The 12,120-nt window shown below is 48.9% G+C and overlaps 1 protein-coding gene across 1 annotated transcript in view; it reads left to right on the plus strand.

Moving 5' to 3' along the window:
• Positions 1 to 1,909: 1,909 nt before the first annotated feature.
• The window catches only part of LOC122398729 (T-box transcription factor TBX20-like), a 42,433-nt gene continuing 32,222 nt past the window's right edge, over positions 1,910 to 12,120 (plus strand). Inside the window, exons 1-2 of the mRNA XM_043398862.1 lie at positions 1,910 to 2,093; positions 10,336 to 10,723. Of these exons, the coding sequence (XP_043254797.1) occupies positions 1,910 to 2,093; positions 10,336 to 10,723 (572 nt within the window). The remainder of the gene's footprint in view (positions 2,094 to 10,335; positions 10,724 to 12,120) is intronic.

The raw sequence follows: 12,120 nt of genomic DNA on the forward strand, positions 1-12,120 counted from the left end.
CCCACGTGCGAACTTGTGTTTCGTTCCGAGTTCTTTATTGCTTTAACCTTTCCGCTAGAGCTTATAGAACATGTAATTGCGACGTGTGCTATATTTTGCACCTATTGTCCAAGCAATAGGTTAACATATGAAAATGTGCGAGTACAACTGTCCACTTTGATCATCGAGTGAAACGTATGCGTAATCGTCGTAGCGGGATATAGATTCCACGCGGTTTCTGCACGAAGAAATATAAACGACATGTATGACGTGAGACCACCTTTCGAGATTCGACGCGAAACGCTGCCAGCGTTTATTCTTTCGACGACGTTCCAGCGGACGCGTCGCGTGCCGGTGAACTCGAATCGTCGAGCTTAAATAAATTCTCAACGCGAACGGTCGCGACGCGAGCTTCCACCTGGAAAGTCGACCCAACACGGAATACGCCTCTATTAGCAGTCGGTGTGGATACGTATATCGCGACGCCTGGGCCAACGCCAGTGGCGTAATCGCTACGCGACGAAAGAACCTTCCGCAGATGTCGCGAGCGAAAAAATTGCTAACCATCTCGAGAAATTCTTTTCCATACTCTCGATCCGGTTCTGCCTAGAAACTTGGACGCGTTTCAAAATAAATGTCGAACAAGCCTAACCTCTTAACGGGCAGCGATAGACATGCCTCAAAGACCAATCTCTGTTTCTCTGGCAATTATTTTCCCTTCTATTCTACGCTGCAACATTGTAACCGTCAAAAAACAGATCGACGCGTAGCTTGGATGGAAATTGAGCAAAGAAAACCGGTAATTTTTGAGGGGTTAAGTCGGAAGAATGTGGGCGTTAAGGGGTGAAGAAACAAACGGAGAAAAAGCAGAAGCGGTTTTCCGAGTTAATCGCGGTTGGGCGATTAGCGAGATGCTGGAGACGCCCGATTCGGGAGGCTGTCGAGAGGATGGTCCTACGCCACTGTTCGTACAGTCGTGGTACAGACGTAGATACGTACGAACGCCAGGCATCCGGTGCGCGAGGGGTCGATCGATCTCTCTTTCGTCGTTGCGCGGCCACGCCGCTTCGAGATACCTCCGCTATCGGTGGTACGGGTGTGGTGGTGGTGGTGGTAACGTCGGCGATGGTCGAAGGTATCGGCGGTGGTCGTGTCGGTGGTTAAGCGGGGGCGTGGCCTGGAGAGAGGCGCCCCCGGTGCGCACCGCCCTTGTCGCGACTCCGTACGTATCGCGGTGTGCCGTGTTTCCGGGTGCTGGTACTGGTCACGTGACCCCGGGGCTCGATCCCTCGCGAACCTAGGTGACCGCCCCCCGAACGGGTCGCGGAGGCTGGAAAAGGCAACGCCCAGCAGGGGCGCCGCGCGACGCGCGCACTCTCCTTCTCTCTCTCATTCGTGTCGGTTCGGTGTCGTCTCGTTATCGGGGCTCCGTGAGCGGCCAGGTCCGAGCGCCGTTGCCGTTGTTAGCTTGGTGGGGCGAACGGTGCGCGTGGGAGGAGGAGCGGCGGCCCAGTGGAGTCCGGGAAGTCGAGCAGCGCAGACGCGTTCGTTCTGCGCCGCGCCGATCCTTAGCCGTACGTTTTTCGAGCACCGTTCCTGCCGCACTCGAACGTCTCACCGACCTATTCGGGACACGATTATATCGTTTCGCGACGATCGCTCCGATATTCCGTGGCAAACGGGTCGCGCGGCCACACGACTCTCGAGCAAAGTCGATGGGAATCGGAGGCGTCCTCTGTCGTTCCTCGTCGACTCGTCGACGACCGCAGAAACGAATCGTACCGCGTCTCGTCGCGTGTGACGGTGGTGATATCGCATACTCCCCGGTGGAGAAGTGACAACGTTCGTAAGAGGAGAGGACGCTGAACGTACGGACGGCGGAACCAAGTCGCGGAAAAATTGAAATCAAAGTGTCGTCTCGCGAGAAGGGATGCCTACGAAGGGGGAAAGGGGAAAAGCGACAGACTTCAGCATCGCGGCCATCATGGCGCCCAGGGGTCCGTCCTTCGGGCATTACCACCTGCAGGGCATTGGCAACACCGCCGCTACCGCTAATACGAACTTGGAATGTGCGACTGCCAGAGAATTCGTCGCCAACTCTGCCCTCGATCACCGTAAGCAGTCATTTAATTTTTCACTCCGCTTCCGGCACACGTACGGGCCGTGGGACCGAAAATCCCGGCGCACGGTATCGCGGAAACTGCGAAAGTCTGCCGCGTTTATCGTCTCATCGCGTTCCTTTTGTTCCACGACTCGGTTACCCGGCGAGATTTACTCTGTCCCGATTTTTAGTCAAGCGTTCCATTCCACCACGTGTTTATCGCGTTTGCGAAGGTTACCCTAACCCTTGCGGTTAAATTGCCACTCGAAAAGTGAGAAAAGATAACGATCGAGACCCCTGTCCCTTCTGGCGTCCAGAGATATTAGCCCGTCACATTCTTACCCTGCGCTCCCGCGACGACTTTATCTCGATGGCATTGGGTGTCGACTCTCCCTTAACGGCGAATTAGAAGGACACAACGCCAACGTAACCTCCATTGACACACTGATTTCTTCTCCGACGGCCGTCATAGAGCTATGCGTTCGAACTCTACTTCTCGGTAGGACGGCGTTCTCGGAAATCGCCGATCTCTTGGTTCTTTCATACACCGTGACTCGCACGATGCAGCCCGGAGACGGGCGAAATCCTCGTCCAGATACAAATGGGAGATAAACGACTTTTTATCCGGTGCCCCCTGAATAAAAATTAAAATTATGCGATGAAATATTTCACAGCGGGCGTGTAAGAGTTCATATTTTAATTACTCCGTTCGTTAAATATGCATTAAGGAAATTAATTCTTGTAGAGAATGGCCCGGTGATTCGGGGAATGAATAAAGAAAACGAAAGTCACAGGTTAATCATAACAAATCTATTTAGATGTCAATGGTTTCGGTGTCCAGATTGACTCTTGATTGAAACGAAAGGGTGGGTTCTAGACCACTCTGAAACGCGGATGTAATCACAAAGGTATCGGGTCGCTTACGATAACGCGTTGACTTACAATGTCGCGGCGACATCAAGAGTATTCGCCCGCATATTGAATTTCTCAAACAAATCTGTTCGAAGAGAATTGTTCCCCCGAGTCCACTGTCCGACGGTGGACTCGGACCAATATGGACGATCGGTGTCGGGAGCGACGGAGTGGCTCGCCTCGCAACAAAATGGTCGAAAAAATCGCGCGAACCGTGTCTCGATTTTTCTATGCAGTGTCTATCGTTTCGATCTTCTCGCGCCGCGGAGCACGTGTTCGTAACAATGCCACGTGCCGACAGGCATTTCTTTCGTTAATTCGTACGGTCGGACGATATTCGAGCGCGTTACCTCGGACGATAAAACTTTCGTCCGCGAATTTAGCCGCGCGGCGCGTCGCTTCGAGGTCCATTAGATCGGGCGTTGACTGGCCGCTGTCGCTTTAATTACAAAAGCGCGATCCATCAGACGGTCGAAAATAGAATCGGGCTGCGCCGGGTGGGAAAAAGACATTTGGCGGGGGGCGGATGATAATTAGCGTCCGAAACGGGAGCACCCGGCGGGCAGAAAATAAAGCCGACTAATTGTTGCCAACGGATCGCGCGTAAATTTTACCTGTTCGCGCCGAAATTAACGATCGCCGTGGCTATCTTTGAGCTCCGAGCGTCGTCCGCGATTTTCACGATGTCGTAAAGTTTTGATAGATCGGCCGCGAGAAAGACGAGACGAAACGCCGCCGTGGCCGCCGTCGGTGGTGGTTTCGCCGCCTACGGAAACGTTTCCTTGCTACTCGTACCGATGTTCCCCGGTGGACGAAAAACCCACCGCCGACGGACAATAATTTTTCCGCGCTCGGAACGTAAATTGCTCCTGTTTTTGTTCGTCTCTACGCGTCCGTTCGGCGCTTTCAGTCGGTAATCACATTAACGCACTTAACGACGCCATTACAGCTCCCGGGCAATCTAGAGATTCTTAATCGTTCCCGAGAACAAGTTTTGCCACGTCGAGCCGACAGAGAGAGAGAGAGAGAGAGAGAGAGAGAGACGGCTGGCTAGGTGGAAAACATTAAATACCGGCTGCAATTAGATTCATAGGATCTCCCTATTGCCGTCACATGTAATCATTGTCTCGCGAATACGTTGTAACTCGCGCGCCGCTACCGGTTAATATCGCCATGGATAGGGGGGGTGGGGTGAATTAGCATTAATAACACGGGGTTCGAAGCAAAGGAGCGTGTTGCGAGGCGGTAACGCGAAATCAATTCAGGCTCACGGCACCGTGGCGTGCGCGCGATAATAACGACTCGAGAACAATAACGATATTCGAGCGACGATTAACCTCGAAAACGGTCGGGGTCCACAGGAGGAGTCGAATTCCCGTATCGAAGGTCGCGGTTCGAGTTTGTCCCGCCACGGGTACGGTAATCTGGCTTGTTCGTTTCCCGTCGTCGGCGAAAAATCGAGGAAGAAACGCGACGAAGTCGACCCGGTGTAACGCGATCGTTATTCGGCTCGTTCCCGTCGATCCTTTTGAGCAACGTCCTTCGAACGGCTGGGTGGTGACAGGATTCTGGGTGGTCGGCTGTCGGTCGTGGCAAAAGGAAGCTGACGTCAGTAGCTCGGTCATATTTCTTCTTGCCTTAAGATCATGGAACATGGGACCACCTCTTGGTGCCAGACTACGGCCAGGAGCTTTAACTCCTTCTGTTGGCCCCGGAAGCTTCCGGCCAGGCGGTCCTCCTCGCGCGCCTTTTGTTCGAAATGTCGCGAAAACTTTCTGACACGATGAAATATAGGGTTAGGTCCGACGGCAGACAACTTTCTTTCGAATAAATCAAACCTATAATCGTATTTGTACGATCGAACGGACCATCTTCTTATAGTGTTTATTCTGGTAATGGCAAGATGGCGGTTTTAACATTCTTCGCAGGCTTTTACGCCTTTAATTTTCTGCGATTGTTCGCATGCACGAGAGATGTTAACAACTCCCCAACGTGTTTAGCTCATTGTTCGTTTCCAGTGTTCTCCCCCGATGGTTTCCATAATTGCATCTCTGCTGATATTAGAATTAAAATAGAAAATACTGTCATCTTCCTCGAGTTTGCTCTACGTCTCGCTCAACTCCACCTACAACCGACCGTAGAATCAAAGTACCAATTAAAATCGACGAGTTTAACCTGTAGAAGCAAGATGGCGTATCTCGGTACTGTAAATTGAGGCTTCGGCGGTTGACGGTGCTCGTTGAAAGAAACAAGAAGGGCTTAGGAAACACGTGCCCGGAAAGTAATAATTTTCGATACGTCCAGGGCTTTTTAATTTGCGAGTCAATGATTCTTTGTACGACTACACACGTAGAGCGACCGATATAGCGAGAGTTCAGTGACTCAACAACTAACAGATGGCCTCGATATATCTTGTTTAAGTAACGCTCCTCTTAGATTATTTGCCGTTGCTTTCGTCTCGAATGTATCCTGTGTGTGTCGAGGGCTATCGGCAACCGTTGATCATCGGTCCAAACAATGCGTTTCAAGCCGTTTACCACAATTTGAAATAAACCAAAATGACGCCCTCGTTGAATATTTTTGGAATCAAGAGCTCTTCCTCACTTTTTCCTTGCATTCTCTATCGACGTTTCGGTTTAGATTCGATCTCTCGTCCCCGGTGTTTCACAAATACTCGCGACTCATCGTGCAAGCAAGCAACAACAGGGCGTCGCGTGTCGTTATACAACGTTATTAATGCACGCACACGACACACCTCGAGCGGATAGCAGGTTGCTGTTACGTCCGCGACGGGCGGAACTCGAGTTGGCTCCCGAGGCACAGAAAATTCTGCACAATCCTGGAAATATTAATTGTTCGCCGTCGTTGCGATATAGTATCGATCCCTCGAGTCTCGAGCGAAAATGACCCGGTATCGTTTTCGAAGGGGTTCAACGGCATCGGTTTTTTGCCGGGACGAAGATCGAGTGAGAGGTTGTTCGTCGAGAAAGGATCAGAAATTGAAGATGAAAACCGCGAACGCGTGATGTTCGTGAAAGAACGCCGAGGTCGCGGCGCACGCAACACGCACGGTTGAGGTGTTAATTTTAACACCCAGGCTTTCCCCGATGGGTCGCCACCGTCGACCGGCTGCCGCACGGGGCCCCGGCGGAGTTCTCGCGCGTTTCGCGAAACCAGTCTCGCTCCCGATGGCTCAATAAGGAAATTGCGCGGAATTTTGTGCGCGACGGACGGAGGCGCGTTATTGTTTGTCGCTGTACGAAACACACGGCCACGGCACGCCGGGCGAAACAGAAGCGTACGGGGAAAAGAGGGGTGGGAACGTGCGTGTGCGACAAGTGCCGCGGCCTGTGAGTGCGTACGTGCACGCAGATGCACGCGAAACAACACGCAACGACCGGAGAGACGCACGCGATGCGCCGCTAACTTAACTTTACCTTCGTTTTTAACGCGCGTCGCGTCCTCGACGAACGAATACGCCAAAAATTCCCTCCTTTATTTCGCACGCGTTCCGCCACTCGTCGAACGTCGACCCTCGCCGTAATTTCGCTCCTCCATGCGGCAAGAAACTTGGTTCGAAAAATGGCAATTGTCCTGTGGTCGACTTGCAAATTTTATTCAGCGTTCGCCAACGAGATTTTTTAGGTTAGTTCCGAAACTAGATTTTATCTAAGTTTTATTTAAACAGTGTTTCAACGTAACCTAACCTGTTAACTTAATATGTGTAGCTAATAATTAGCCAGCGATTAGCCACCTACGCTGCCTTTTGGAACACGAGCGTTGATCGAAGCGTTCAAAAAAACCTGTGTTCGATAAGGGAACGGACGCGCCTTGGGGTAAAACCGGTTGCATCGACGGAGGCGTTAGAATGCGAGATTAAACGTTTGCGCAGAGTCGGCGGAACGACAAAACAGCGATCTTAATAGCGGCGTCGGTCGAGTTTCGAGCAGTCCAAGAGGGAAACGGTGAAAGTAATTGCTCGACGCCGTCGCTGTCAAATACGTTGTTGAAAATTTGACGAAAAACCGGTTTCAGCACGCGTGCCCCGGCGAACGTTCGCGAGCAACGTCTTCAAACCGTTCGCGAAACCATATGCAATCGTATTTACGAATCTATTTGAATTTTTTGACCCTTTATTAATTTTCTATCGAAACGAATTATTTTTCGGGTGAAATATATTTTACCATTTTAGCACACGATATATCTTCGCGCGTTTGCGACGACTGTGTGTGTTTTAGCCGCAGCACCTGTTCCATTCGACTTCCGCGTTAATCTTGAAGTCAGACTTCGTAGACTGTCGAAGGTGAACGGGTATTTATAATTGTCGGTAACGAGAAGATTTAATTTGATTTATTTATTTGTGGGAAAGTTCCCAATATCGCGATGAAGAAACCGGTAGAAAGTGGTCTATCGTTGATGGATTATAATCGCTAGGTGAAATCAAAGACTGTAAACTGAAAAGTACAAACGAAGTAGGTCACGGATCATTTAATAGAATAGAAATATTAATAGTCTGTTCTTGAAAATGTTCAGTATATAGAACACGCAATTCAGCTATTTCCACTTAAACGACACGGTTAATGCGTTATATTATTATTCGAGCAACGCGAAGACCCAATTTACAAGTAATGCGTTTAATATAAGCGGAGCAATAATTCACAAAAATGTGTTTCGCCATTATTTATAATTTGTAATTAGTCATCGTGCGTTATCTTTTGGAACAATCTACAACGCACAGTCCACGCTTTCTTTCGCATGTTTCGCGTACATATATAACATGTTTATTTCTTTTTCCTTACACTTTACGGTCGGAGCACACTCCCGTAATCTTTATGTTTGCCTCGCATAACGCGGAATAATTACATTCAATCTTTCGTCTAAACGTTATTGCTGATTAGATATGGGCGGTCTTCCTTCGAGCTAAGTGTAATATAAGTACAAATGAACCTAATCTCGTCTTAATAGCCCATACCATTTACATATTCCGATGAAATAATTATCAGACGCCTGCATCGAATTACAATGCAACAGCTGTAAAAATAATTTAGGATCCAACGGTTAAATTATCGACGATATGGTAATCGTCGTTAAGATATCGATAACTCGTGTACGCGCATAATGTATTTAATTACCGAAACAATTACAGAACATATTATCGATACGTCGATAACTCATCGCCGATAGAAATCGATTTCTGTAGTATTCGGACGATCGTTACCCGCGTTGCAAATGTTTAACATGTTTTTCTTGAAATAGTGCTTCTAGAATTAGCCAACGCCGACTTCTCGAGAACGAGTGGATCGATTTTTGTAGGTTACGGAAGCAGACGAATTTCTATTAGAAATAAAAAGCTCTTGCTACCGTGAAACTTGGAAAAGTGATATCTGTCGTACGTTTTGCGTACTAAAATACCAACCGTCGACTGAAACATCGAGTACGAAAGAGGGGGGAATATCGCGTTAAAACGCGATTCGTTCCAGAGAACCGAAGACCATGGCGTGGAAGGGTTGGGAGTGAGGAGGAGGAGGGGGGGAGGTTAGGTCGGTGAAGCGTGTTCGGCAATACTTCCTCGAGAGAAGCAATTTTTTCTGGCGGCCGGGGCGACACGCGTATGGCGCAGTGTGCGGGCAAATGCACGGGTATCACTCGCGGATCCAATTTGAGATACGACGCCGGAAGACGCATTGTTCGCGCGGAATAGTACAAATTAACAGATCGGTATCGTGACCGGTGCAATTAACATTGTGTACACTGGCGCGGTGGATTGGCTTTCTTGAAATCTGACGGTTTAATTAGGCGCCACCTTCGTGGCAGATGCGCGCCCGGTTCGATTAATTACCCCCGACTCCCGACTCCACGGCTTTACCTATCGTTCGAGTACATCTCGACTCGTTTAAATCGACACGCTCGATCGTCGTGGAAAAAAGAGACGAAAACTTGGAACTTGGTAGTGTAACAAAGCCGTAGGAGTGTATCATGAAATAAGGCGCTAAAGTGTTACGGAATTTCTCAGTCGAGTAGTTCGGTTCCGACGGAAATTAAGAAATCTGAACGAACAGAGTAATAAGAATATTAACGACGAGATTCATGGATCTATACGAGCTCTCGCGACCCAAAGCTTGGTAATTATTGCGCTTAATGCTGCTGCTTAATATTATATCGAAGGTAATCAGTCTCACTAGAGGGGGTTTGCGTATAATGTATGGCTGTGACACTATTTTTATAGACTAGTCCGGTTCACATTATGCGGTAGAACGGGTTTACAAAGTAATAGTACGCGTATCATCTGTAGGACGTTAGCCCCTCGTCGATTATGCGTTATGGAAAAATGAGATAATATCACACAGAGGCGAGAACAAAAATATCACTGCGAATCTAACCTTAAAAATAAAATGAAAATGTTCGTATGGGCGATGAATTTTGAGAACCCCTGCGAGAGAGTCGCCTCTGGAAAAAATGGCGTTAGCTTAAAAAGGTTAGGAATCGCAGGTTTAGCAGCACGACGCCGTGTCATCCTTTCACTTTAGCATTTTCTAAACACTGTCATCCGACAGTCAATAATTATGCTATTGTAAATCTGTAGCCATTCCATGGCGATCGCCCACGAGGAGCCATTGTTCGTGTCAAGGCTTTTGACACAGCCATAAACCTTTTAAAAGTGAACTAACGCCTGTGTATCCGTCTTCGGGACATTTTCAAAATACGTTTGACGGTAACGTATGAAATTGCAAGGTATTTTGCACAAGGCTAACGAGCCGCACCTCAGGGACGCGTTTTCTGTCTCGAACTGCCTCGTGGCTTCTCGTTTCTGAAATGATAAATGCTACACGATTTATACGTAAGAGGTATATTTTGTTCGGTCACGGGAGCAAAAATTACAGCGTTTCGTCCTGGATCTGCTAGTGAGCATTTACGACAAGTCTTCGCGGATCCTGTCTGAAACGTGCCTCTCGCGCGCTAACCTAAAAAAAAACGGTGAAACGGTGAAGTTGGTCTTTTTGTAACCCGAGTGACCATCGATGAACGCTAATGTCGGGGCATAAAACGAAACGTAAAATTTAATAAACGCAATTTACAGCTACGTCTTTGCAGCTTACGGGCAATCTTCCGTCTTTAAGACCACTGTTTCCATCTATTGGCAACTTTGTAAAGAAATTCTCGGTACTTGACTTCGAATTACGACGGTCTAGTTACAAACTAGAAATCTAGTTTCACTGTCTAGTTAGAAAAACCTCTCTCTCTCGAAAGTCTGCTAAAAATTTTGAAAACCACCGACGGTTCGTTGTTGTACTCGATCGTGGGAAATTACAGAAAGGATTGGAACGATTTCGGGAATGTTACAGGATCGAGGACGTCCCCGGTGAACATCGTGGCGACCGCGACAGTGGTGACGGACGAGGCGTTGCTGGCGGACGACGAGGTGGAGAACTGCGAAGGCGAGAGCGAGGGAACGGAGAAGTCCGGTAACGAGGAGGACGAAGAAGTGGACGTGGACGTCGAGGAGTGCAGCAGCGTCGACGACGGTCCGGTTCACGGGCCGGACGACCTGAGCACGACGTCGTCGTCGAGGAAGTGCCAAGATTCTCACGGCGACCACGAACGGAAGCATCGGCTCAGGACCAGTTGCAACTCCGACGAGCTTCGGGACGTCGAGTGTCATCTCGAGACCAAGGAATTGTGGGACAAGTTCAACGACCTTGGCACGGAGATGATCATCACGAAGACTGGCAGGTAAGCCGTGTGTTGCATCTAGTTCGACAAGACGCGTCGGTTCCGTTACAGCAGCGGACATTTTGTTGCGATTCAACAGCGAAATTCACTAGTTTTTAACGAAGGCGACGAGTCAAGTTTGTATCTATGGTCGAGCAGGTTTTATTTCACTTCGTAACCTACCCTTTGGATCTCTTTCGTAAATCGAATTTACAATTTCTCCGGTTTCGGTAGTCGGGATAGGTCGCGTGGCGCGCAGGTGCAAGGAAAGATGGCCGTTCGTCTTGGTAGTTTAACCGATTGGGAGGACGATCGCGAAACGGTAGGTTTCAGAGAGGGAATGTCACCGTTTCGTCGGAAGTCGGAGTAAATTAGTTTCCGTTCGTTCGAGCGGGAGTGTTCGGTTTAATTGGCCGAGTTTACCGAGTGCGAAGAAAATGGTCGCCCGACGGGTCGCGGCGGCGACGTGGAAAATGAAATTTTTCGGGACAAGGGGACCCGGGGGCCAATTAGGCGCCGTTAAGCCGCCCGCGATGTTGCAATTACGTTTCACGGTCATTAATTATCGCGCTAGCGCGGCAACAAAGGCAGGTCTCACCGGTAACCCTCCCGGGCGAATGGGCGACAAACGCAAACAAAAGTTTCGAACGAGGCGACTCGAACTAATGGATTTCATTGACTGACGTTTTACGAGATATTTAAGGGAGTTTCGGATGTAATTTATCGTGGCAATTTATGCCCCTTTGTGGATATACCGCGCGCGCGTTCATTTTTATAGGTATGCTAATAAAGTCGAGGCCGCAGCTGCGCGGTCTAAGGATGCGTGACCGCGTACAAGTTACGAGATACATATTTGCTCGCGAGGGATACTGGTCTAACGCTGTCCACCGTAAAACGCCGTGAAACGGTGTGTCTTGCAACCTTGAAACGATTTCGCGACGCCTCGGCCACGGGCGTTTCGCTTCCTATCTGACGGGACGAGATAGAGTTTACTTACCACGTACAAACGGTAGCGAGTTTTACGAAACCGACTGCATCGCGTACAACCAAACTCTGGTAATCGATGCGCGTCGGTCTATTTACGGCACCGGGTATCTCGTACCTATTGCACACCGATTCAACCGTCGCGACATCGAATACTACCGGGAGAATTTGAATGCCACTGATACTCGAGCTAATATCGTACGCCATCGTCAAACCGACAGATCTCGGAGCTTCGCGACACTCTGGGTTCAAATAAAACGCGTGAACGTTATTCGTTAGCAATTTAGGCTGAATTTTACATACGTAGAGACATAAATGTATGCTCTGATTAAAAGAAAAACAGAGGTTTCACTGTCAACGTAACTGTGAACGTATATTTTATTTGTATTATTGGTATTAAACCCTTTAGTACAAAGATGTAATATGCAAGGAAC

This window comes from Colletes gigas, unplaced genomic scaffold (genome assembly GCF_013123115.1).
Source record: "Colletes gigas isolate AHSC1104 unplaced genomic scaffold, ASM1312311v1 Colletes_gigas_Sc00012, whole genome shotgun sequence".
Classification (NCBI taxonomy): Eukaryota; Metazoa; Arthropoda; class Insecta; order Hymenoptera; family Colletidae; genus Colletes; species Colletes gigas.